The following is a 26,787-nucleotide window of genomic DNA, read 5'->3' as shown; positions in this document are numbered from 1 at the left end:
CTCCTGTAGCAGGAAGCCCCATAGTTTAACTTTTCTCTGTCTTCCAATATCTTCCAATATTCAACTTCATTGGCATTCCTCCACACCATGTGTGATTTTATAAGCTTTCGTCGTGACGCTTCTGACTTGCCTTTTCTCTCCAAAGTTTCCAAAGTCTTTTCTCTTCAAAGTCTCCAAAGTTGCAACCTTTCTTCATAGGCAAGTCACTCCATCCAATCTGTCCTTCGGGTTGCCCTTTTCTGCACCTTTCCCACCTTGTGGTTGGCATCCATCTGTCTCGAGAAGGCAAGCCGCTGCTTTTTAGCAGTGACCTCCCCGGGGTGCAAACCCAGGCAGTGTGTCTGGAGGTCCTGGGCTGCTCAGATGATGCGCTCAGCCTGCTTCCAAAGGAGAGCACAGCAAGACGTTTGACACCAGCTTAAGTGTAAGAGTGGCTTGATGGAGGCATGCAAAGAGCCACACTCCACATTTGTGTCGGGTTTGCTCCTTAGCCTTTTCCCCTCCCAAAGATATCTTGCAAGGCAGCAGAGTTTTAAGGTCAGTTTTCCTTCTCCTAGATGGGCTCCCTTCCCAGGTGGACAAGCCCCACCTGCCCCTCACTTTCCTCTGCAGCGCAGGCAGAAACTGCCTTCTTGACCGTTGGACCTGCTCTTGGTCTCATCTGCTCAATGCGTGAGAACCTTGTCTTCGCACGCAGGGGAAGTTCATAACTCACTGAGGGTTTGAAACCCATCGGCTCCCCTCACTTGGTTTAGCCGGGCCGTCGAGGCCATTGCTGCTGGGCCTGTGGCTCCTGTCTCATGCTGGCAGCTTCTGGGACCCACAGTTGAGAGCTGAGTGCAGGGTGGGGACCAGAGGGGGGTGGGCTACCTCAGAAGGAGCATCATGTGTTCCCCCCACCTGAGGTACTGCCCCTCCCCTAACATGCCACACACCCCAACTCTACACTGTCCTTTTTTAAGATGAGGCAACAGCACCTGGCTTGGGGAACAGGGGGTTGGGAGAGCCTCTCCCTCTCCTCTGCCTTCCCCCCTTTTTGTGGCTGCTCTCAATGGCGCAGAAGCAAGGGCACTGGAAGCAGTTGGCAGCCCCAAGCTCCACAGGGCTCTCCTTGGCTTGGGAGCAGAGGCAACGGGTGACCTGTGCAATGCCCAAATTCTGCACCCCTCTGCCTCCCTCCCTTCTAAATCATAGTTGCAGTGTCCCCAACGGTGCTCTGCGCCCAGCGCAACTGAACTGGTCCCGCTCCCCTAAACCTGCCTCTGGCAGAGACTGCACGTCTTCCAACACACAGAGGCAAAACTGGTGTGTTCAAACCCCTCCTGGTGACCTGCATGGAAAAATTTGGCTTGAGGTCTTCAAATCTCCTGGAGTTCTTGGTTCATGGATAGGAGGCCTGTTGACATCCACGTGCCACGATGGCTCTGCGCTGCCTCCGCAGTCGGAGGCAGGAGTGCTTCTGAACGCCAGTTGCTGGAAACTGGCACAGGAGGGGGCAGAGGGCGGCTGTGATGGAATCCTGCCTGCTGGTTTACCAATAGAGCCACCTGGTTGTCCAGCGTGAGAGCTGGATGTCCTTCTGGTGTCCTTGGCCTGTTCCACTTGCAGTTCAAGGAACCCATTCCCTCTGCACTCCCTGAACTCTGCGGCACCCTTCTTGCACAAGCCAGGCACATTACGCAGGCCTTGAAACAATTTGCACCTCTAAATAGCTACTTGGGACCAGTGCTCTTTGTGGTGGAGCGCTGCGCACCAAAGGTCATCGGCCAGAGGGACACGGGCTTGTAGGTGTCTCTCACCCCCCACCCCAATTCCTCTTGGAAAGCTTTGGTGCCAGAAAAGACACTTTCTGTAACTACCAAGGAGTTAATTGTCAGCTTCGAGCAGTGAAGTCCCAGCCCACATTGCATCCTGCTGTTATGAAGGTTTGTGAAGACAATTAAAAGCCCTTCTCCTTTCCCCACTAGCCTACACACACACACACACACACACACACACACACACGGATTATACCTCTTTTTGGCTGCTGTTGATAATTGGTGGGTCAGGGGTGTGGAGAAACTCTGCCTTTCCTAGCAGTTAGAACTGACTCTTTGTGAACCGAGGTTCATTGCCTAACACCATCAAGCAGCGGACTCCACTGGCACCATATTTTGATTGGTGTGATCTGTCTCTGCTTAGGTCTCCTGGACGAGATCCGTGCCTTGGCCGTTAGCATGGAGGTCCCTAAAGCAAACTCCCAGTCTGCATGTGCAAAGGGGGTGATCTCATGACAAAAAGAGACTGTGGGAATTGCACTTTGTTCATGTTCATTTCTTCCTTGTTTGCACCATGCACACACTTTGAAACAGGTATTGCTTTGTTTGCACCCTGTGGGGAGATAGTGCTTTGCTTACACCCTTGTAGGACAGGGAGGGAAGAGGAGACCCCCTAGGCAAGGTTGAAAGAGAAAGTGGTAGTCTCTGAGGTCTGGGAAGGCTGGCTGCAGGTTCAACCGCTGCTGCCCTCATTCTCAGTTGCTCATCTGCAAAATGGCAACAACGGGAGCCTACTTCCCCTCTAGGTTTGTTAGGTGGGCAGGTGTAATTAACGTCTTTGCAAATAAGGAGCGCATAGACATTGCTAGCAACAGGAACTGCTTGAGTGGGGCAGCTCCCGGGATTATGCATTGGGTGAGGCAGGAATGTTGAGTCCTGGAAGTCTCCTGCAACTCCACCTCCCATTCCCTGAGCAATCTCTCTCAGGGTAAGTGTGCAAACCCTATAAAAAGCTTTTCTTTTCTCCCGGCTCCTGCTTTATTGCCACTCTCTGCTGGGGAACCCCGGCGTCCTCTGCTTCCCTCCTTCCACATCTGTCTTTTTTCTATTATAAGTGCCTTGCTCAATGGGTGCAGAAGCCTGAGCTCTCGGGAGGAAGTGTAGGGCTGTGTGTGTGTGTGTGTGTGTGTGTGTGCATCTTCACGGTCCATGAAATGCTCTGCTCGCTTTTGCCAACACTGTCAAGGTGTCTGCTGCAGGAGAGTAGCAACATTTTGGGGAAGCAGGTGGACTGAGGGGAGCTTGAAAGAGGGGCAAGGCAGCAAGCAGCTCTCTTTTGTGGGGCAGAGGGGGAAATGAGGGAAGGGCATAATGTCCAAACTGACACTGCCCAGAGCTTTTGGGACTTTGACAAGCTTGATTGGGAGTCAGTTTTACTTTCTCTGTTGCATTTTGGATTTTACTGCAGTATTTTCGACTGTCCTGTGTTTCAGCTGAACCCTTTTGGGGGGGTTGGAAGAAACTTTTTATTCTGCTTTGCCCAGAGAACTATACAATGGGACAATTCACAATTATCTAAGTACGTAAACTAAACTGATAATAAACTGCCCTGCTTACTGAAGTGTTCCTTTTTAGTGTGTGTGTGTGTGTGGGGGTGCGCCCCCTGACACTCACCCATCCAGCCTCAGTTTCACTTCTGGCTCCTAGACTGAAGACTGTTCTCTGCGGGTGGTGTCCCTGGAGAAGCTGAACCCCTGGCTTGGCTGCGCTGGCAGCCGCCTTGGTCAGTGGGGATGTGTTTGTGATGACCTGCCCTCCTCATGGAGGCATCTGGGAGCTTGTGGGCAATCTTGCTATATACTTGGTGCTGTGTGTCCTCACTGAAACGTTTGCAGGTGCAAACTGCTTCCTTTCCAATCAGTGCCTGTCCCATAACTTCCTGCTGAAATCCTGCAACATTGCATACCACAAACGCTCCCATTTGCTTATTTGTTTGTTTTGTCCCACTTTTGTTGAGCTATAACACAAGAGATGCCCCTCCAGGTGTCAACATTATGGGAACTTTGGGAGAACTATGTCCAGAACAAGCCCACCACTAATGAGCTATTACTATTGCAGAACACACCCGACAGTGTGTGTGTGTGTGTGTGTGTGTGTGTGTGTGTGTCCCCGTCCCTGGTCTGGAGAGGCCCCGAAGTGTTTTTGGGGGTGTTTCATATATCCAAAACGCATCTTGCAAGTCTTGACAGAGGAAGGGCCACAACTCCAGGGGTGGAACACCTGCTTTGCATGCAGAAGTTCTCCTGTTCAATCCCCAGTGGCCTCATCTCCAGGTAGGGCTGGGGTCACCCCCTGCCTGAGACCCTGGAGAGCCAGGGCTGCCAGTCAGGGTATGCTGGGTGTGCCAAGTGGACCAGCGCTCTGACTGAGTACAAGGCAGTCATCCTTTCCACAGTCCTGTAGGGTAAAGGTAAAGGTAAAGGTACCCTTGACCGTTAGGTCCAGTCGCGGACAACTCTGGGGTTGCACGCTCATCTTGCTCTATGGGCTGAGGGAGCTGGTGTTTGTCCACAGACCGCTTGACTAAGCCGCTTCTGGCGAACCAGAGCAGCGCATGGAAACGCTGCTTACCTTCCCGCCGGAGTGGTACCTATTGATCTACTTGCACTTGGACGTGCTTTCGAACTGCTAGGTTGGCAGGAGCAGGGACTGAGCAACGGGAGCTCACCCTGTCACAGGGATTCGCATCGCCAACCTTCTGATTGGCAAGCCCTAGGCTCTGTGGTTTAGACCACAGCGTCACACCACGTAAGACGGCATTATGATGATTATCCTCCTGGCTGGGTGTGAGAGAGTATACAACTTGTGGAAGCCACCAGGTGGAGATCCTTGGAGGTGTCCTCTGCACCGCCAAACCTCCACAAGACTGCTGTGGATTTAGCAATGCAGCACCCCCCCCTTCTCTGCAACCTGCCTCCGTCCTTCCTGGGCACGCAGGTGAGGGGGAGAGGGCACCCCGTTGGCACCGGGGAGTGAAGTGGGGGTTTCCCTAACAGCCGGTTCCTTCCACTCAGCATTCCTTCACGCTGCTGGAGGAGCACATGCTGTGTCCCGGAGGGCAACATGTATCGACAGCCGCCTCCCGAGAGACACTGGCCTTTTTGTGTGCAAACAACGGGGTGCTTCTCCCTCCCTCAGGGACGGGGGATGCGCCCAGCAAGACACTGTGTTGAGAACTGGGCGAGACGCCAGGGGGATTCAGATAAGAGCGCTGGTGAGCCAAGCAGCCATTGTGCTCTCCCGCTGGGGCTCTGCTTGCTTTGTGCTCTCCCGCTGGGGCTGGGGGCGGGGTCCCCAAAGCCAGCCTTGCTGAGCTGCCTCCACAAACTGCCCCTGGAGCCTGAGGAGGAGGTAGGGAGGCTGAAACAATTCATTGTACTTCCTTCCTTCCTGCCTTCCTTCCTTCCAAGGCGCTCAAGCAGGGCACATGGACTCTGTGTGTCTTCCTCGCCTGCGTTCTTATCCTCACAACAACCCTTTGAGGTAGGCTAGGCTGAGAAGCAGCGACTGGCCCAATGTTCCTCAGTGGGTCTGCCCTACTTTCCAAAAAGCGCTTTGCTGCCCTTACTCCCTGCAGTCATGTCCCCCCTGTTCCTCCAAGGAGCTCAAGGCTCTCACCCACAAAGCACCCCTGCCAGGTAGGCTAGGCTGCTGAGAGGCAGAGGCTGCCCCCCCCAGGGGAGCTTCATGGGGGAGCAGGGATTAGAAGCCTGGCCTCCCAGCTCCTTGTCCGACCTGCTAACTGGCTCTGGGAGCCCCTCCTGGCCCCTCTGCGGAGTGGGGCCCTGGCCCTGGAGGCCTGCCCCAGATGCTGACCCACAGAAGCTGGTGTCCTAATAAATTTGCCCATTAAAAAAGTTGCAGCAAGGGACTGTTTTTGCCACGGCAGATAAAGCCATAAATCTTTTGATGGTTTGTCAACCTGTGTCCCCAAGTGCTGTTCAGCCCTGCGGATTGGAGAGCCCTGGCTCTGTCCTGTTCACACAAGCACTTGGCCCAGTGAGACACTTGCAGGATGTCCCGGGCTCAATTTCCAGAATCCTGCAAGTCTAGAAGGCGGCGGGCAAAGTTGTGACTTGGGGGAACAATCGGAAACTCTTGTGGAACCTTAAAGGCCAAGAAATGTATTGCTGCGACTCCAACTCACTCTACCAGGTGCCTGAATTGAAATCTTAGTTGGGGGAAGCGGTATGGTGGGAGCAGAATGGCAAGGAGATGCAATAATTACTCAGCGACAATTAAGGCTTAAAGGTAAAGGTAAATGGACCCCTGACCGTTAGGTCCAGTCGCGGACGACTCTGGGGTTGCATGCTCATCTCACTCTATAAGCTGAGGGAGCCGGCGTTTGTCTGCAGACAGCTTCCAGGTATGTGGCCAGAAGGATTAAGCCACTTCTGGCAAACCAGAGCAGCGCACGGAAACGCCATTTACCTTCCCACCGGAGCGGTACCTATTGATCTACATGCACTTGGATGTGCTTTTGAACTGCTAGGTTGGCAGGAGCAGGGACCGAGCAACGGGAGCTCACCCCGTTGTGGGGATTCGAACCGCCAACCTTCTGATCGGCAAGCCCTAGGCTCTGTGGTTTAGACTACAGCGCCACCCACGTTCCTTAAATATATTTTAAGGCTTAAATATATGTTAAACTGGCACAGCTTTAACCTTTTACACTAGCAGGTTGGTGATAATTGACCTAGAAGCCACTGAAGGACACTTTGCATCTGCCCCATGGAGTTATGGCAGGGCTGGCTCCAGGTTTTAAGTGGGGCCCAAGTGTTTGCTGGTGGGTGGCTTTCTCTGTCAGGTGGGCTTACCTGGCTGTGGGGACCAGCCTTCTAAGCACCTCTGGTTCTTAGGTGCCTTTGAAAGATCCCAGAATGGTGTTAGGTCAGGTGCTGTGTGCAAAATTTTTAAAAAGTGGCTGTGTGTAGCCACAAGGCACCTATCAGTGTGCTCAGCTGGTGGGGGGGGGGGTTACAGGGTGCCTGGTGGGCAGGCATCCTCAGTAGGTCTTGCTGAAGTCCTGGGGCCCTGCCTATAAAGTGAGAGAAGGGAGCTGGGCATGTTTAGCCTGGAGAAGAGGAGTTAAGGGGTGATATGATAGCCATGTTCAATTATATAAAAGGATGTCACACAGAGGAGGGAGAAAGGTTGTTTTCTGCTGCTCCAGAGAAGCGGACACGGAGCAATGGAGCCAAACTACAAGAAAGAAGATTCCACCTAAACATTAGGAAGAACTTCCTGACAGTAAGAGCTGTTTGACAGTGGAATTTGCTGCCAAGGAGTGTGGTGGAGTCTCCTCCTTTGGAGGTCTTTAAGCAGAGGCTTGACAACCATATGTCAGGAGTGCTCTGATGGTGTTTCCTGCTTGGCAGGGGGTTGGACTCGATGGCCCTTGTGGTCTATTCCAACTCTATCATTCTATGATTCTAAGAGTCCTTACATCAGATGCATAGCCCTGTGGCCTCTCGTTTAACACCTAGCAGAATCCGGACATGGAAAGGACCCCAGCTCAGTGGCAAAACATCTGCTCTGCATGTTGAAGGTCATGCCACTCTTGTCAAAGCCCCGGAATATCTGAATGACTAAGACCATTGACACAAATTCCCCGGAGTTCCTTCTCCTCCTTCATGGAGCCCACCTGGCTTAGGAAACAAGCTAGGAAGTGGCTTGAACATGAGTGGAGAACTCCAGTCAGATTCTTGCTCTTGATGGGGTCACACGCCTTCTGAAGGAGCAGGTATGTAGCTTGGGGTCCTTCTGCTGTCACCTGAAGCTAAGGTGGCCTTGGTAGTATGGAGCGCCTTCCATCAGCTTTGGCTGGTGGCCAGCTATGTCCTTATCTGGACGGGGAAAGCCTAACTTCTGTTGTCTATGCATAGTTCAGCCTCTGAAGATGGTTTGGAAACTTAAGCTGGTGCAGAATTTGGTGACCAGGTTGCGCTCACTGGGATGAGACCATTTGAGTGTGTTACACTGAGGGTGACCCAGTGGCCCTGGCTGCCATTTAGTCTCTAGGCCTGGTTCAAAGTGCTGGTTTCGGCCTCTACAGCCTGAATGGCTCAGGATTGCAGGACCTCAAGGACCTCAAGGGCTGCCTCTTCCCACACGAACTAGCCTGGACCCCAAGATCATCCTCTGAGGCCCTTCTCAGTGTGCTCCCTCCATGAGAGGTCCAGAAGGTGGCAACACGAGACGGGGCCTTTTCTGCAGTGGCTCCCCATTTGTGGGATAATCTCCCCAGGGAGGCTTGTCTGGCGCCTGCGTTCTGTATCTTTAGGGGTCGGGTGAAAATGTTTTTCTTCAGCCAGGCATTCTATGTCCTTTTAAATGTCTTTGTGGGAGGAAGGTTATTGGTTTGTTCTTTAGTTTTTTTAAAATGTATTTTGTGTTCTCATTTAGTATTTTTATGTTGTGAATTGCCAAGAGATTTTCGGATGAAGGATGATATACAAATGCCATTATTATTATTATTATTATTATTATTATTATTATTATTATTATTATTATTGCTATTACAAAATCCTCTTTGGAGGAAGCTTCTCAGCTGTTTCCTTCTCCTCCTCCTCCTCCTCTTCCTCCCAGGTGGGGGACCAGATGAAGCTGCTGCAGAACTGCTGGAGCGAACTGCTGGTCTTTGACTACATTTTCCGCCAAGTGCATCATGGGAAGGAGCACAGCATCCTGCTGGTGACAGGCCAGGAGGTAAAGGCACGAGTGTCTGCAGGTTCCGCAATGGTCCTGCTCAGAAACGCTGCAGCAAAATGTCGTCGCGCGAAGTGCCACTGCTGTTGCTCGGGATTCTGGCCACTTCCTTTCCTTTCCCCATGCCCACCCCCCTTGTCTCATCGCCCCCACCCCCAAATGTTGGTCAGCCTTCTTTGCCCACTGGGCATCTGGGTTTTTTGGGTGTGTGTGTGTGGGGGCATTCCCTCTACAGTCTTCCGCCCCAAAATCCCACCACCACCACCAAGCATGGCTGGGACAGTTTTGGCTACATAAAAAACAGCAGATATGGAGAGCTGTTATTGCTGTGGGTAGATAAGAACGATGACTTGCCAGGAACGTACAGAGTGTAAGAGGACACAGGTCCCCTGCCCCACGGCAGAGGGAGATAGAGGCCGGGGGTGGGGGAAGAGACTTTGCAAGTACTCCATTGCACATATTTAGACTTTGGGTTGCAGTTCTCTGCACACTTACTTCAGAGGAAGCCTTATGGGATGCTAAGGGACATCACTTGTGAGTCAGCCTGCGTTGGATCGCCTGGCTAGTTAGACTTTGGTCGTTATTACTTATCCTTCTGTGTACAGCCAGCACCCAGATATAACCATATTTCTTGTAATTTAGTCAACAACTCAGCCCATTAACTGCTGCCTTAACAGCTGCTTGCTCAAAAGTCTTTCTGGTGGAGGCCGTCCCCCACCGCCCAGCTCTTGAACCTCCTTGTTCCCCTGACAAGATGGTACTTTTCGGGGGTCCTGAGCCCTGCCCACCTCCCCTTTCTTCCAGGTGAACATGTCGACCGTTACCATGCAGGCGGGATCCATCCTGAACAACTTGATGCTGAGAGCACATCAGCTGGTGCTTCACTTCCATTCTCTCCAGGTGGACAGGCAGGAGTTTGTCTGCTTGAAGTTCCTCATCCTCTTCAGCCTTGGTAAGTGCCGAGGGGCGTGGGTGGGGCAGCGAGGGACCCGGGAAGAGCAAACAGGGGCTGCCATGGAGAGCCCCCTCCCACCCTGAGATCTCAACCACAAGAGGTGTTTGGAGGAGACTGGCTTGCTTGTGGGTTCGTCTGTCTGGCGGATGGGGCTGGAAGCCCCCTTTGTCTTTGCTTTCTCCCTACTGCCAGAAGGATGCTTTAAGAGCATGGCTGCTGGAACAGGCCCACGGAGTCCAGCCTCTTCCTCTCACAGTGCCCAGGCAAGCAGGGCTTAAGCAATGAGGGCCCCACCCCTGACCTCTTGCGGCCTCCAGCAACTGGTAAACTGGAACATTGCTGGACAGGCCTTTCCAAAAACATGGATGTTGGCAGTCTCCTTGAGCGTGTTGTTGAGAGCTGAGGCCATGAAGCAGTTACTGTTCATCTGTGTTTGTGTCCCGAAGAATTCAGGGACAGCCTCAAATGTGGTCAGCCATTGGAGATTACAGCCCTGCCTATCGCCCAGAGGAACTGTGCACAACTTCTGACCTTGACAGGGAAATGTGGGAGTGCGGTCTGCAAAGGAGTCAGTTTTGTCTTGACTGGTACCTGCCTCTGATCCCTGCCCCCAAAGACCCCTTCTTTCTGCTCAGAAGTTGATTTGCACCAGTTCAGGCAGCCTTGCCTCCCCCCCTCCCCCGTGCATGGCAGTGGAGCAGGGCCGCCTGTGTGGGTGTGAGCGACACTTCCGCCCCCTCCACAACCTCTCCTACAAATGGTTGCACCAGCAGTGGTTGAGGCTGGTATTGACTGCCTCTGCTAGGCCTGCAAGGGTGCGCACCAGCCCTGGGGCGGCAGGGGTCAAGCAGTGACCGTTTCTGCACTGGGAAGTTAGTGCTGAAGTCTCAGGCTGTTGGTCTGTCCGGCCCAGCATTGCCTACACTGACTGGCAGCTGCTGCTGCTCTTTGGGGTCTCAGACTTGCTGCTTTATCCCAGCCTCTACCCATAGAATGCCATTTGGCAGCTGAACCCAGCGACTGAAACGCAGAGCTTCTGCCTGTTCTGTGGAAGTGCTCAGCGCTGCACTTCTCTGAGGGAAATGACACCAGCAGCAGTATCCTTCCTGGATGTCTGCCAAAGCTGTAGTCCAGGCTCCTCTTGGGAAAAAAGGTTAAGAAAAGTTTCCTCCTTCCGGCAAATGCTGTGTTTGCCAGTTTCATGCCTAAAACCTGCCCGGGATTCTGTACCTGAATTGTGCAACCTGAATGCAAATCAAGCCTCTTTATTTTGCATAAATCGAGGCTGGATGAGACCAGTGGCAACCTCCTGTTTCCACATTGTCCAGCCAGGTGCCCTGGTGGAAAAACCACAACCAGGGCTTGAGCACATCAACACTCTTCCCTCCTGCCAGAGCTATAGCTGCTAGGTGATCTTGCGCCTCTGGCAGAACCGTACAGAACCGAGCCACGGACAAATTAGCTCTTCTTTCCACCTCTCCTCCATCCCCCCATTCAGTTCACCCTCTATTCTTATGAGGCAATAATCAATATTTATATTTATGGACATATTTTAAGCTGATTTTGCCCCCCCCCATTGCTTGCACGCCTGGCGGGGGCCCACCTCACCACCCCCTAGCTATGGACCTGCCTCCCCTCAGCCAGTTATGACCCAGCCACAGAGTGGCCCAGCAGTGAAACCGTTCCATGCGTCATTCCGTACAGCATCCCTCTAGGGACACTTTCTGCAGTGGTCAAGAGACCGGGGTATGGAAGTCAGAACCGCCAGCTAAAGGTTGCAACTTGAGCAATAATGGAAATTAAGAACTGGTCTAGACACACGCAGCTCTTCCAGCTCCTTGATCTTGAACTCAAAGCTCCATAAACAGGCAAGAGAACATTGCAGGTTTGGCTGCTTCAGATTTAACACACTCAAAAGATTCTAAATACCACCAATTCCCTGCCTTGTCCCTTAGCCACAAGGTGCAAAGCGACAGGAACTGCAGCCGTCCCCACTCCCAAAGAGAGCAAGGTTTCAAGCTCCGGAACTGAGCAAAGGCAGCAAACAGGGTTCTCTCCACACAACTGGAAGGCAGAGACCCCTCTGCTTCTGACGGTGGAAGTGGAGCATAACCATTGTGACTAGTGGCCTTTGATAGCCCTCTCCTCCTCCTCCTCCTCCTCCTCCTCCTCCTCCTCCTCCTCCAGGACTTTTTCCAGTCCTCTTCTAAAGCCATCTAAGTTGGTGGCTGTCCTGGGGGAGAGAGATCCATGGTTTAACCATACACTGTGTGAGGAAGGGCTTCCTTTACTCCTTCCAGAAGAATTCTGGGTCAAATGATCTTCTTCAGAGCATACAAGACAAGCGCTGCCATTGGGTCAGGCCCGAGGGGTCCCATGGAGTCCAGAACCCTGGTCTCACAGATGCCCCCATGGGCAGCTCATAGGCAGGACCTGAATGCCAGCGCACTCTGGCCTCCTCTGGGTTTTCAGCAACTGGTGTTTCTCTTTGGCTTTGCGGCAAAGGACATCCCCCCCCCCCACCTCCACGATGCCTTCCCTTCCCTTTTTGCGCATTGCGTTAAAACTTCCAGCTGCCGGTGTGGAAGCTTTTCTCCTTCCCCGAAGAAAACCAGGAACAAAAGGTTGCCCTCTGCCCATGCCCCGTGCCCAACTTCCCTCTCTGAGCGTGGTGCCGATTATGCTGCAAGCCGTGTGCCCTCGGCTGTACGGGAGCTGCCACCTCCTCGCTTATATATGCCGGCTGTATTTGCCCTGAAGAAAAGAATGTCTTCTCTCTCTCTCTCCCTCCAGCTCACAATCTGCACTTGGCATCTGTGTGTATGTGTGTATTTGTGTGTGTGTGTGTGCATGCACAAACACAGGCGTGCGAGAGCGGGGAGGAAAGGGCGCCATTTGAGTCTAAATAGATTTTTCTCCTGAGCAGGTAAAAGAGGTTTAATTAAAATTAGGGCTTCTCTGAACAGCAATATTTATGAGGGACGGCACAGGTTAGCTTTGTTCTCCAGAAGGGCTTAATAGAAGCTTAATGGATTGACCCCCCCCCTCCACACGCGCCCGCCTGACTTCCATTCTCCAGCCAGCCACTTGAGGGGATGCGCAGCAAGAGCGGCTTTTATGCGCCTGCATTCCCTTAAGCGATTGCAATTTATCAGAAGCCTCCAGCAGACAAAAGCGGCGCTGAATGCAAAGAACTCTTGAGGGCATAGAAATTGTCCCGGCAGCTCCGCCTGTGTGTGGGGCGGCTTTTGTCACAGGACGGAATCTTTGCAGCCGCTCTCTCAATGGAGCGCGTCGATGTTATTTGGACAACATTCTTTATGCCTTGCAGGAATGAAAAGATTATTCAAATATTCAATTAAACCGTGAATAGGGTTTCTTCTGCAAACCAGGTGAGTTGATCAAGATGAGCCCTCTATTGTTGCTCCACCTCAAAGTGTGTGTGGGGGGTGGGGGGGTGGGGTGGTAGGGAAGAGAAGGCTTCAGCAGCGTAACTTCTAGGGTGTGCGAGTGTGAGGGCTGCGTGTCCCCCTCCCCCTCTTTCTCCTGGAAACGAAAACCACGATAATGTTATGCAGATGAAGAGATTCCATAATTGCGTGCCTGATTATCCCAGCAGTGACTCAGAAATGAAAGCAGGCAGTCAGCACCTCAGGTGCTAAGCACAAGGCCCAGGTCAGGGGAACGTGGAAAAAGCCCCGAGGCAGGATGGGGCCCATGGCCCTCCCAGACCTGCAGTCTGTTCTCCCAGTGGCCAGTGAGACACCCATTATGGGAAACCCATAAGCAGCAGCCAAGTGCCAGAGAGTGCCCTCTCCCCTCCTGCTGTTTCCACCTGTGGGTTCCCAGATGTTGTTGGACTACAACTCCCACCATCCCTGAGCTCTGGCCTTGCTAGCGAGGGGTGATGGGAGTTGTAGTTCAACAACATCTGGGGACCCACAGGTTGAGAAAGGCTGATACAGTGGTTCTCCACCTGTGGTCTCCAGATGTCGTTCCAATCCTCTTGGAAAGCCGTCTATGTTGGTGGCCATCCCTGCCTCCTGCAGGAGGGAGTTCCATAGTTAAACTCTTCTCTGTGTGAAGAAGTACCATATTTTTGCTCTACAAGACGCACCAGACCACAAGACACACCTAGTTTTGGAGGAGGAAAATAAGAAGAAAAAAAAATATTCTGAATCTCAGAAACCAGAACAGCAAGCGGGATCACTGCGCAGTGAAAGCAGCAATCCCTCTTGCTGTTCTGGCTTCTGGGATAGCTGCGCAGCCTGCATTCGCTCCATAAGACGCATACACATTTCCCCTTACTTTTTAGGAGGGAAAAAGTGAGTCTTACAGAGCAAAAAATACGGTATTTTCTTTGATCTGTCCTGAATCTTCCAACTTTCAGCTTCATTGGCTATCCCCGAGTTTTGGCGTGAGGAGAGAGGAAGAAAAGTTTTCCTCTGCCCGCTTTCTCTGTGCCACGTGTAATTCTATGAGCATTGATGTTGCTGCTGCCTCTTTCTCACTTTTCCTCTACACAAAAAAGTCCCAATTGCTGCAACCTTTCTTCACAGGGGAGTCCCTACATCCCCAGTGAACTTTGGGCTTCCAAATTTCGGTGGCGCCCTGTGCAATGCCAAAATCCAGCCCCCCCATTGCCTTCCGTTTCACATTGTTGCAGCACTCGCCACGGGGCCTCTCAGCTCAGCGCCCAGTGCAGAGAAACTGGTTGCGCTCCCCTAAATCCAGCTTTGCCGTTCCCTCATCCTTTGGGTTGCCCTTCTCTGAACTTTTTCCAGTTGCACATCCCTTTTTGAGGCCAGGGCACCAGAAGTGTTGCACCACAGATTTGTCTAATGCCATTGTGATACTGGCACTCCACCTTTTGGGAAGGCCTTGTTGGCCTTTAGTTGGGCTGGGTCCAGAACTTGGCACGGCTGAGAGAAGCAAGTCCTGAGTGTTTTATAGGGATGAGAGCCATCCAGTCCTCTAACTGCCATCAGCCCTGGCCAGCTTGGTCAGGGACTATGGGAGCTGTGTGTCCAGCAATGCTTGGAGGTCAGCAGGCCACCCAGAACTGCTTTACAGAGGACACAAGGGCAGGTCCCTGCCCCAAGGACCCTGCAGCCTACAATTCTACCCAGGTGGGATGCAGCAGGAAGCAATATGTTGTTGTTGTTTTCAGTTGCAGGTGGTTAGGCTCGGTTGTATCCCCTGGGAACTGTGTGCAAGCCTTAGGGTGAGGTATTTAAACCAGCCCTTTCTTCAGAACCCTGAGGACTGAAATCTCACTGCTGTTTTTAAGGGAAGTGCCGTCGTTTTGCAGGAGAGCACCTTCTTCACCTGCAGGAGGTCCCAGGTTCAGGGCTTGGAATGTGCTTTGCCTGAGGCTCCGGAGCTCTGCTGTCCTTCAGTGCCAGCACACTCCAGTTTCATTGGAGTTCTCTTGTTTTGAGAGAGGGAGAAAAACTTCCCTCTTCCCTCTGTGCCTTCCACCATTTTATACACTTCTGCCACGCTGCCTCTTACTCACCTTTTCTCCAAATCAAAAAGTCCCCAGGGCTGCAACCTCCATCCATGGCTCCACCCTCACCTTGGTCGTTCTGACGGCCCTTTCCCGAACCTTTTCTAATGCTTCAATGCCCTTCCCGCCCCACCGCTGAAATGGGAAAAGTGCTTATAAACACATACATACAAAAAACCCCAAACCCAAACAGATTTATTTCTTTAAAAAGGTCAGCAGCCGCAAGTGCAACTAAAATGGCTGTATCCACTGATTTGATACATAAAGACACCTGCACTTAAGTTATTTCGGGGAAAAACCCTTGTATCAACTTATATGCCAAATGATCTTACGCCTTCACAACAATCAGGTTTGGATGGTCTTTCAGAATTAAGGGTGGAATCTTAATGTTTAAGGGTATCAGAAGACAGTGTCCAGAGGTCCAACATTTTTGAAACGATGACCATTTTTTTTCATGGTTTCAGCCAAACCCTCCGTGGAGGAGCTACAAGTACAACTCCTCAGACAAATAGCATCAAAACATTCCTTTTGGTAGATTTATAAATCTCTTCATAGGTTTCTTCATCCATTTCTATTGTTGTCACAGTCTCCTCAACATCACCCAAAATCTTATTTAAGTGCTGGTCACAAGCATGTAATCTGCCTCGAAGTTTTCGGTCAGTTCTCATTTTCACATCCATTCATTCATCAAGACCAAGCCTGATGAGATCCAAGGACTCTTCTACAGAATTTGTGGTTTTTTGCTGCTCCACCTCGCCCGCCATTATTTCAAAGCCCCTTCAATGCCCTTTGGGAGGTGAGGCCAGGATTCTGTGGTTCTAGGCTGAGTGTTGGGAGTGGGAGGGAGGGAGGAGAGGTTTTGGTGGCACCCCCAGAGCGTGGCCCGCTGTGTCTTCCCAGTTAGCCTTGAAAAGCCTCATCTCCCCCTTGTGAGCGTGGCAAGAACAGGTGGCTGCCCACCATTGAGCTGGAGCCCCCTCCCACTGCTGTTGCTTGGCCCCTGTGGCCACGCTCAGCGGATGAAGTCAGGCCCAAGGAAGGGCGCTTGCACTGGCAGCTTTTGCCGAGTTTTCAAGAGCAGTGTACACGAGCAGGCACATTTTCAGGCAGGTGCACAGCTTAGGAGGGATATGCTTATCGCTACACCTTCACACCTGTCTCTCTCATCCTCCTACCCCTTGCTTTTTGGCTGAGCTGCTTCAGGCACCTTGGATCACGGTTTCCATGTTAGCTGAGCCCTGCTGTCACCTGGGAAGGCCAAACAGATTAAGCCCCAATCCCTCCAGCCGGTGTTTAGAGAGGAACACAACAGAGTGGCTTTGAAGTGAAGGCTTGTTTAGGGAACACCATAATGCAAGAAGAAGAACTGATTGTCCGATACAGTTTGTTTTTCTCGCATAGCCTTTACCAGCCTGATGCTCATCTGCAAAGCATTAGGCTGGCAAGGTCAGTCCTTGTTCATCTAGGCAGATGAAGCTTATGAAGGTAGGAAGAGCCATTAGCTGGATCAGGCCAATGTGCTATCTAGTCCTGTTCTCACAGTGGCTGACTAGATGCTTGTGGGAAACCAGCAAGCAGGATCCTTGCACAAGAGCAGGTCTCCTCTCCTGTGGTTTCCTGCATCTGGTATTCAGAAGCCTCACTGCCTCTTGACCACGGACTCCTCCTCCTCCATGGATTTGTCCAAACCTCCATCAAGGCTCTCCAAATTGGTGGCCATCATTGCCTCCTGTTGGGACGCAGGTGGCGCTGTGGGTTAAACCACAGAGCCTAGGACTTGCCAATCAGAAGGTCGGCGGTTCGAATCCCCCCGACGGGGTGAGCTCCCGTTGCTCAGTCCCTGCTCCTGCCCACCTAGCAATTCAAAAGCACGTCAAAGTGCAAGTAGATAAATAGGTACCGCTCCGGTGGGAAGGTAAACGGCGTTTCTGTGCACTGCTCTGGTTCGCCAGAAGCGGCTTAGTCCTGCTGGCCACGTGACCCGGAAGCTGTACGCCGGCTCCCTCGGCCAATAAAGCGAGATGAGCACCGCAACCCCAGAGTCGGCCACGACTGGACCTAATGGTCAGGGGTCCCTTTACCTTTACCACCTCCTGTGGGAGGGAGTTCCATAGTTTAATGTTGTGCTACATGAAGAACTACTTCCTTTTCTCTGCCCTGAATCTCCCAACATTTAGCTTGGTTGGATGTCTACGAGTTCTGGCGTCATCAGGCGAGAGGGAGGGGGGGGAACTCTGCTTTCTCCACACCACATGCAATTGTATATGCTTCTGTCAGGTCCCATCAAGTCCCCTTTTCTCTTTTCCCCTGTGAGCCTCTCCATCAACCTCAGCCGTTTTGCAGATATCAGCCAATGGCTTGTGCAAGCTTTGCAAGGGACACCTTCCATGCCTGTGCGCCCAGGAGGAAGTCCCTCCGTTCAAGAGAGGTTACCCCATTCAACGCATGTCCCCCCTTATTTCCCCTCCCCCCCTCCCCCCCCGCTGCAGATGTGAAATACTTGGAGAATTCCAGTGTGGTGAAGGAAGCCCAGGAGAAGGCTCACGCAGCCCTGATGCAGTACACCGTCTGCAACTACCCGCACGCCACGGACAAGTTCCGCCAGCTCCTGATGCAGCTGTCTGACATCCGCTCCCTGAGCATGCAAGCGGAGGAGTACCTCTACCACAAGCACCTGAGCGGGGACGTGCCCTGCAACAACCTCCTGATTGAGATGCTTCACGCCAAGCGGAGCTGAGAGCGCCCAGAAAGGCTCTCCGTCCCCCTTTCGTCTGGGGAAGAGACTCCTGGCAGCAGAGGGGCAAGGGGGGTGGCAGGGAGGATTGGAGGGGTGCATCGAGTGACAGGGAGGAAGGGTGAGTGTCTCATCTTCCCCTCCCCACAGGTGACCTCTCCACGTTCCGTCTTTCCTACAGAGCCCAACCCTTGCCTGCCTTTTGGTGTGATTCCTCCCGAGACCCAGGCTCTCGCTCTCTAAAAGCCATGGGGCTCAGCTGTGAGGGGACTGCCCTTGGAGGCCATTTAGGGGACACTCTGGGTGGGAGTTTGCTTTCCTAAGTGGGCGGAAGAGAAGTCTTCTCCCAGGGTGTGTGAGAGTGGAGGCATCTGCCCAAGCTCTCCACCTGTTCTCCAGGCATGGTCCTCTAGCTAGGTGGCTGGGAAAAGAGAGAAAAAGGCCCAGCACAGCTACCCATTGGAAGGCCCCTGCACCTCACCTCACCTGTTCCTCTGCAGGTAGTGTTGGCCACAAGGATGGTTTCTGTGGCCCATGGGCCACCACGAGAGCGAGTTTGTTGTGCCTCAGATACACTGAAGCCCCTCTTCCCCTTGGGGCTTCATTTTGGGAGACCTTTCTCCGAGGCCTTGCAGCTATGAGTTGAGCAAGTCAGGTGCTCCTTTTATTTTGATTTTGTTATCTGTTTATTGCATTCATATATCTATATATATCTATATATATTCTTCCCCCTCCCGTGCACATCACATTCCCTGAGCCTCTACTCTGCGTTGGGAGGATACGATAACCGATGTTTGTTTCCTGAATGTATTTTTTGCCGTTGTACCTTTGGAGCAGGTGCTCAGATCGTCTTTCTGTGTGCTTCCTGGGGTGGGGTCTTCCTTCGTCTGCCGCTGGACACAACCACTACTTTGGCTGGACAAATAGACCCAGCTAGAATCACTGCTTGCCCAGCCCATGACCTAGGCAGCTCTTACTACCCCGAGTGGTTTGATGGAGACCCAGACACACGTACCCCTCTCACAGGGCCTCCCCATCTCCTTCTGAGGAGCATCACACCAGGGTGTGACCCACAGACACCAGTGTGCTTGTGGGGCTTGGGACAAGAGGCTGCATACAGTGGTACTTCTGGTTACGTACTTACCCTAATTCGTTCCGGAGGTCCGTTCTTAACCTGAAACGGTTCTTAACCTGAGGTACCACTTTAGCTAATGGGGCTTCCTGCTGCCACTGCACTGCCATTGCACGGTTTCTGTTCTCATCCTGAAGCAAAGTTCTTAACCCAAGGTACTATTTCTGGGTTAGCGGAGTCTGTAACCTGAAGCGACTGTAACCTGAGGTACCACTGTATTGCAATATCTTTTTGAGTGTTTTTGTGAGGGAGGCTCCGCAGCCTTTGCCAATCCTATGCCCCAACTACTGGGACTGCAGGACAGTAGCATCTTATGTGCATCTAATCTGGTGTGATTTCAACCATACGCGGTTGAATGTCGGCTGATTCAAATTTCAATATTTAAATCCAGGCAAGGATCTTAAAACCTCTTTTTGTGCCATGTCTGCTTGGGCTTACCTGGCAGGCAACACTCTCTGCTTCAGTTGGGGAGCTCTGGTTTTCATCTACATGAAACTACTGATTGGGATCATCTGGAGTTTAGTCTTGTTGGTCTTCCAGAGGGCCTGCTGTGGCTTGGTACGAGCCCTCCTGGAACATGGCTTGAACCCCCGAGAACATTAGAACTGTAAAGTTGGAAGGGTCATCTAGTCCGGCCCCCTGCAGGGCAGGGGATCTCAACTATATCATACATGACAGGTGGCCACCCAACCTCTGCTTAAATACCTCCAAGGAAGAAAGTGTCCAGCATCTCTCACAGAAGTCTGCTCCACTGTCAAGCAGCTTTTACTGTCAGGAAATTCTTCTTGATATTGAGTTGGAATATCCTTTCTTCTAACTTGAATCCATTAGTTTGGGTCCTAACCTTTGGAGCTGGAGGAAACAAACTTGCTCTGTCCTCCATGTGACATCCCTGGAGTTATTTGAAGATGGTGAACTCTCAGTCTCCTCTTTTCCAGGCTAAACATACCCAGTTCCAACAACCACTCCTCATAAGGCTTGGCTTCCAGACCCTGTGTCATCTTGGTCACCATCCTCTGCACATGTTCCAACTTGTCAACATCCTTCCTAAACTGTGCAGCCCAGAACAGGACGCAGTCTTCCCAGTGTGGTCTGACCAAGGCAGAATAGAGAGGGACTATGACTTCCCTTGATCTGGACACTTGACTTCTGATAACTCAGCCTAGAATAGCTTCGGTTTTTTTGCTTCTGCATCACACCGTTGACTCATGATAAACTTGTGGTCTTCTAAGACCCATATATCCTTTCCCCATGTATTACTTAGCCCCCCTCTTATATTTGTGCAGCTGTTTCTTCCTACCTAAGTGTGGAAGCATATATTTGTCCCTATTGAAATTCATTTTGTTAGTTTTGTTAGTTCTTTTATATGTTAAAGTCATCTTGAATCCTGAGTCTGCAGCATTAGCTATCCCCCCCACCTGCAGATTCCTTAATCCAAGTCATTTATAAAGACGTTGAACAACAACAGGACAGAACCCTGTGGAACACCACTTGTCACTTTGTTCCAGCATGGTAAGGAACCATTAGTGAGCTCTCTTTGGGTTTAGTCGGTCAACCAGCTACAGATCTACAGCCCACGTTTACCAGCTTATCTGCAAGACTATCATGGGAGACTTTGTCAAAAGCCTTACTGAAATGAAGATATATTATGTCCACAGCATTCCCTGGATCCACCAATGCTGTAACTCCATCAAAAAAGAAATTACCGTATTTTTTGCTCTATAAGACTCACTTTTTCCCTCCTAAAAAGTAAGGGGAAATGTGTGTGCGTCTTATAGAACGAATGCAGGCTGCGCAGCTATCCCAGAAGCCAGAACAGCAAGAGGGATTGCTGCTTTCACTGTGCAGCGATCCCTCTTGCTGTTCTGGCTTCTGGGATTCAGAATATTTTTTTTCTTGTTTTCCTCCTCCAAAAACTAGGTGCGTCTTGTGGTCTGGTGCGTCTTATAGAGCGAAAAATACGGTAGATTCGTCTGGCATGACTTGTTTTTGAGAAACTCATGCTGGGTCTTAGAAATCACAGCATCCTTTTCTAAGTGCTCACAGATTGATTGTTGAATTATCTGTTCTAGGACCTTTCCTGGTATCAATGTCAAGCTCACTGGTCAGTGGTTACATGGGTCTTCCTTTCCCCCCTTTTTGAAGATGGGTACACCTCCAGTCTGTAGGGACCTCACCTGTTCTCCAAGAATTCTCAAAGATCATAGATAGAGACTCTGAGATCACATCTGCAAGCTCCTTTGGTGCCCTTGGGTGCAGCTCATCAGGCCCTGGAGATCTGAATTCATTTGAAGTAGCCAGGTGTTCCCTTACCACCTCTTTTCCTATCTTGGGCTGCAGCATCTTCCATACATCATTGATTCAGTTAGCACCAGGTTGGGCATCGCTTTCCTTGTGGGTGAAGACAGAGGCAAAGTAGGTGTTGAATAGTTCCGCCTTCTCTCTTGTCATCCAATAGCATTTCCCCGTCTTCTCTATGCAGAGGACCCTCCACTTGCTTGTTCTTCCTCTTGCTTTGAAAACAGTAATAAAATGTCAGGAATGACTCAGTTGTTTTATAGCAGAGGTTGCACCAGATGAAGGCAGGCCTTCCGTGTTTGTTTTCTCCTTGCTCCCCTTTTCTGAGTGAAAGCACTCAGGCCCGCCCACCCTTGCCCTGTGACCGAGTGGAGCTCCTCTCTGATCTGGGTTTGGTGGCGCCCCATCAGAGCCAAGCCACAGCTCTGTGGAGGAGCAGCTGTGAGGCTGTTGTGTGCCTTCCCACCAGACCTTTGCAGAGCCTTTGATGAAGAAGCCTTCAGACGCTTTGACAATGCTGCTGTGATCGCTTCATTCCCCCCCCCCCCCCGTGGGTTTTGATTACACTGCTGCATTTTCTGCTCCACATATAATGTTTGGACTAATTTTGTGTGTCTCTTCTGGTTTGAAAGAGTTGGAGAAGACAGTTTGGAAGTGCCAAGCTCTGCCTGTATTATGTTTTTTTTCCCTTCTGAAATAAAAAGTGCTCTTAAGTGTCTCCCTTCTCAACATTTTACTCAGAAGGTCCTTCTGAGCATTGGTTAGTGGTGAACTATCTTACCAAATAAGACATTCCAATAAATTTTTCAATTCACTTATAGCTCTCTGTGTGTGCATGTTTTCTTTTCCTCCCCTCCTCAAAAAAGTCTGCATCTTTGGTTGGGTACCATTCAGGGCGGTGTGGAGAAAGGCGCTCCGCAGCTGCTCAGAGACTCTGCTCTGTTTATCATTACATTACAGGTTCAGTGCTGAGTCCTGCCATGAGAGCATGATATGGCTGGTCAACGCCTTGGGTGCAAGAAGTTTCCACCAGCAGGGCCAGATCCCCGTCTCTGCACATTTCTCTCCCTCTCTGAAGGACATCTCTTGGCAGCAGATAGTAGGCAGGCTATTTACAGCCCTCCCGGGGCTGAAGATGTTCGGATCGTGTCCTCACAAGTGAGCCTGGGAATAGCAGCAGTTTTGGGGGAGTTTGCTAAGTCATGTAACACTTGAGGCAATTCTTAGGCATGCACAGTTGGCCGACTCTGTATGGAAAGGCACACACACACACACACACACACACACACACACACACACACACCACCCTCCCCATAATCCTCAGCTAAAGACTCATTAGTCTCCTGCACTAATTGGCTTCAGTGGGAAACGCTGGCCTTCTGCAATGGCATTTGCCTGGGCACCAAAATTAAAATGCGAGCCGCCATTTTTTCAGTGCAAGGACTGGAAAGTGCCTGGACCGGCAGGAGAAGCAGAAAGCTCTTCCCACAGATGATGCACGGCAAATGTTTCTGGGGGAAGAGGCTGACTGTGATAAGGCACCTGGCTTGCGTCCATCTGGGATGTGTGTGTGGGGGGGTTCCCACATTCCTCCCAGAAGGAAGTCTGGGACAAAATCTGCGCTGGGAGTTTGGTGGGGGCAGGAAAGAGGCAAGCCTCTCTGCGGCCAAAAAGGAGGTGGTTGATACGAAGGCAGAGCAGCAGAAAGAGGCGGTTGGGTCTGGTGCTGTGGCCACAGATGCTCCCACTCTGCCTCTCCCCCACGAAGGTTTCTGTGTTGAAACTGGAGCTGCGCCACCAGGGACAGGAATCTTGTGGCTTAGCCCTGCTCCTACGACTCCCAGCTCCCATCAGCCAACAGGAAGCGGGGATGGTGAACCAGTGGGTGTTCCTGGCTTCCAAATCTCGCCACCCCGTCTCTTTCTGTGTTCGTTAAGAAATCAATCTTTTAGTGCAGTCACACCCCCTTGGGAACTCCATGACTCTTGGCGACAGGCAAACACCTTCCCAGCATCCCTTTTGGTATCTGCCAGAAAAACCTTTCTCGTTCAGACAAACCCAACCAGATGTGCAGTGTGCTCACATGTGCTTTAATCTGTTTTCGCTGGTTTTATTGATTGTGTTTTAATCTGGTTTTAGTTTATAATTGATATTCTTTTTTTTTCAAATATTGTAAACAGTTGCTTTTAACATTTTTTTGGCCTGTGATTTTATTGTTTCATTCTTTTTGTAAACCTCTCCTCCCCCTTTTTTCAAATCAAGCGGTATATAGATTTAAACCAACAGCTGACCAGCATACATGGTGATTTAAGGCTGATGTTCCCCCTCTACTGTTCTAAACAAGCAGCCTCTCAAAATCCTCTGCCCACATTTGTGAGCAAAGAAGTTTCCCTAGGGGGAGGGGAAATTCCCAAACATTTTCTGCAGCGGGTGGAGTTCAACACATGTTTTCTCACCTGTTTGTAAGCCACTAGGTTACAGTAGTTAAGAGTGCTAGACTAGGAATTGGGTGACCAGCATTCATACCCCCCACTTGGCCATTATTATTATTATTATTATTATTATTATTATTATTATTATTATTTACACCCCCTCCTTTCCCCCTAACAGAACTCAAGGTGGCTTACAGATAAAAATAAGAACCGCTAAAAACATAGAAAGAACAATCATTAAAAGCCAATTAAACATTGATAGAAATGTGTGTGTGTATTAATACTATACCAATAATTGCAGCAAAACCGTCACAGCACCAGCCCTTTCCTTAAAAGCAGTCAGTTCCCCAAAGCCTGTTGGAACAAGAAGCCTTCACCTACCGGGACGGAAGGACAACAAGGAGGGAGCCAGTCTGGCTTTACTGGGGTCTCAGAGTCACCCCTGAGAAGCAGCCCCTCATCCCCACAGTATCCTGGATGCAAAGGCATTGCTGGGAATGATTATGGGAGGAGGGGCAGTGGTGGTGCCACCACTCAGTGAGCCCCATGTAAGCAATTGAGTGATATGCAGAGAAAATTCTGCAAAGGACTATTGCAATGTGCTCTACATGGGGCGACCATTGAAAGTGACCCGGAAACTGCAACTAATCCAGAATGTGGCAGCTAGACTGGTGACTGGGGGCGGCCGCCGAGACCACATAACACCGGTCTTGAAAGACCTACATTGGCTCCCAGTACGTTTCCAAGCACAATTCAAGTGTTGGTGCTGACCTTGAAAGCCCTAAACGGCCTCGGTCCAGTATACCTGAAGGAGCGTCTCCACCCCCATCGTTCAGCCCGGACACCGAGGTCCAGCACCGAGGGCCTTCTGGCGGTTCCCTCATTGCGAGAAGCCAAGTTACAGGGGACCAGGCAGAGGGCCGTCTCGGTAGTGGCGCCCACCCTGTGGAACGCCCTCCCATCAGATGTCAAGGAAATAAGCAGCTATCTGACTTTTTAGAAGACATTTGAAGGCAGCCCTGTTTGGAGAAGTTTTTAATGTTTGAAGTTTTATTCTGTTTTTAGTGTTCTGTTGGAAGCCGTCCAGAGCGGCTGGGGAAACTCAGCCAGATGGGCGGGGTATAAATAATAAATTATTACTATTATTATAAAGGGGCCTTCTATTTGGGGGCTTGAGAAAAAGGAAAACCTCAGAAATGTCCTTAACAGAAGGTTTTCTGAGGAATTCCTCCCACTCACCCACTTCCCTCTAGTTTTGACAGAGGCCTTTGCTGGGCTCTCTGGGAAGGCAGGGCAGGAGGCTAGCAGGAGCTGACCATGTGGCTCAATGGCCACTGAGCAGATCAGTCCACTTCCCCACCCCTTGCGAAGCAATGACCTCAGCGCTGGAGAGAGGGAGAGGGAGAGAGCACCAGTAGTGGGGTGGGGCTCATGCCGACCCCCCCCCCTGATAAGATCTGCCTGCCAGGCCTCTCAGGCACTATCAGACTCTGGGTCTCCAAGGCCAGTGGTCAAGAGAGGTTGGGAGATAGGAACACCTGGGGCTCCACTTCACATGCTGGCTGGGGCTGAAGGGAGTTGGGAGCCCAAAAAGAGATTAAGAGACACAAGTCCCCCCCCCCCATATCCCTCTTCAAAGCCACATTCCACCACGTTTCTAGTTATGGAAGGTGTTATATCTGGGCTATGTTTTTAGACAGGTGTGGGGGACCCCTGGCACTCCAGGTCAGGAGAGCTGCTTTAAAGTCTCGTGCGAAAGCACGAGGCAGAGCTGAATGGACGAGTTTGCTTTCCAAATCCCACGAATATGACACTGCACTGTTTTGAGTTTCGTTTTCTTTCCTGCCAAATTTCAAGGCGGGAGGAAGAGGGCCATGACTTATTTCTACTTAATTTTTTTGGGCAACGGGATTTTTCTCGGATGGAGATAGCCTGGTGGTGGAACAGCCTGCAGAACGTTTAGCTGGCCACACGGGCTGCTTCGAGTCACAAGCTGCTGGATTTTTTACCTGCTGGCTTGAATTGTTGTTGTTTGGTGTATCCAGTGTATCCAGCTGCAATAGCTGGGCATGAACGACTACCTGTGACCGTCTGGTTCACACGTGATGCTAAGCCAAGCCAGCGCACAGGGAGGAGACTGTGACTGCTCTGCTCATCCTCTGATCTTGGTGGCTGACTCACTGCCACCAGCAAGGATGAGACCTGGATGAGGGTGCATGCGTGGTCTCATCCAGACAAGCCACAAGCTGTAATAAACCATGATCGAGGTTTGCTTAGTGTCATGAGCAAATTGTCCCCCCTTCCCTCTCTCCCTCTCTCTGGGGGGTGGGGGTGGGGGGTGGCACGATCCTAATCACATTCCAAAGCAGCAGCCCAGAAATCTTAGTAGTTATCCTGAAGGTTTAATAAACCCCACTTTCCCTCCAAGGGAAGCTCAAGTCATTCAAACACTAATCCATACAATCGGTTTGTTAAAACGACGAACAGACAGCAGCAACAGAGCAAGACACAGAAAACAGCAGAAAACCAGGAGGTGGGTTAGTTTGCAAAAGCATGGCTCCACCATTTTTAAAACTGTGTCACAATATTATTACTTTTAAAAAAATCTAAAGGTTTCTAACAACAGGCTCAGGGCACTGAGACACTTAAAGAACACAGAGCAAATTCTGAACGGGAGAAAAGGCGGGCGTTGACTTCGCAGAGTTGGCATTGAAAATATGTTTAATCCTCTGGCGTCATGGAGGAAGACCCCGGGGATGAGGAAAGCTTGGAGGCAGGAAAGCAGAGAGGAAGGCCACGAGGTGCCTTGGGCGGCAGGGGGAGGGCTCCCCAAAAGGGGGGGGGGGGCAGGGAATTTAGGCCACCAGAGCAGAAGCAAGAGGAACTGAAGGTGCAGGCCCATAGTGCATTGCTGATTCAGTGGGCAATCTCTACGTGCCACTTTGGGAACGTTTAACAGGGCCACAACTGTCGTTATTTACTAATTACATTTGCAGACCACCTTTTTCTCCCTGGAACTCAATGAGGGGTACATGGTCCCCCCACTTTTCACCCTCTCAACCCTGTGAGAGAGGTTTGACTGAGAGGCAGTCGCTGGCCCAGAGTCACCCAGGGAGCTGCACTTGACTAAGTGGGGATTCAAGGCCAGGTTCCCCACATCACAGCCTGAGACCCCTAACCCTTACACTGCCTCCCTCACAAGCAA

The 26,787-nt window shown here is 51.2% G+C and overlaps 1 protein-coding gene and 1 pseudogene across 2 annotated transcripts in view; one reads left to right on the top strand and one right to left on the bottom strand.

The window, feature by feature from the left end:
• NR5A1 (nuclear receptor subfamily 5 group A member 1) overlaps window positions 1-21,970 on the top strand; it is a 50,175-nt gene extending 28,205 nt beyond the window's left edge. Inside the window, exons 4-7 of the mRNA XM_083485934.1 lie at window positions 8,403-8,522; window positions 9,327-9,474; window positions 17,476-20,559; window positions 20,820-21,970. Coding sequence (XP_083342060.1) covers window positions 8,403-8,522; window positions 9,327-9,474; window positions 17,476-17,723 — 516 coding nt within the window. The 3' untranslated portion in view covers window positions 17,724-20,559; window positions 20,820-21,970. The remainder of the gene's footprint in view (window positions 1-8,402; window positions 8,523-9,326; window positions 9,475-17,475; window positions 20,560-20,819) is intronic.
• LOC310698632 (U6 snRNA-associated Sm-like protein LSm3) lies at window positions 13,720-16,613 on the bottom strand (annotated as a pseudogene). Its single transcript has one exon. The product of its transcript is annotated as a U6 snRNA-associated Sm-like protein LSm3 (transcript).
• Window positions 21,971-26,787: the final 4,817 nt, after the last annotated feature.

This window comes from Podarcis liolepis (assembly GCF_965112155.1).
Source record: "Podarcis liolepis genome assembly, chromosome: Z".
In the NCBI taxonomy this organism is placed as follows: Eukaryota; Metazoa; Chordata; class Lepidosauria; order Squamata; family Lacertidae; genus Podarcis; species Podarcis liolepis.
The sequence above is the reverse complement of the archived record's forward strand: the minus strand, read 5'-3'. Positions and strand labels throughout refer to the sequence as shown.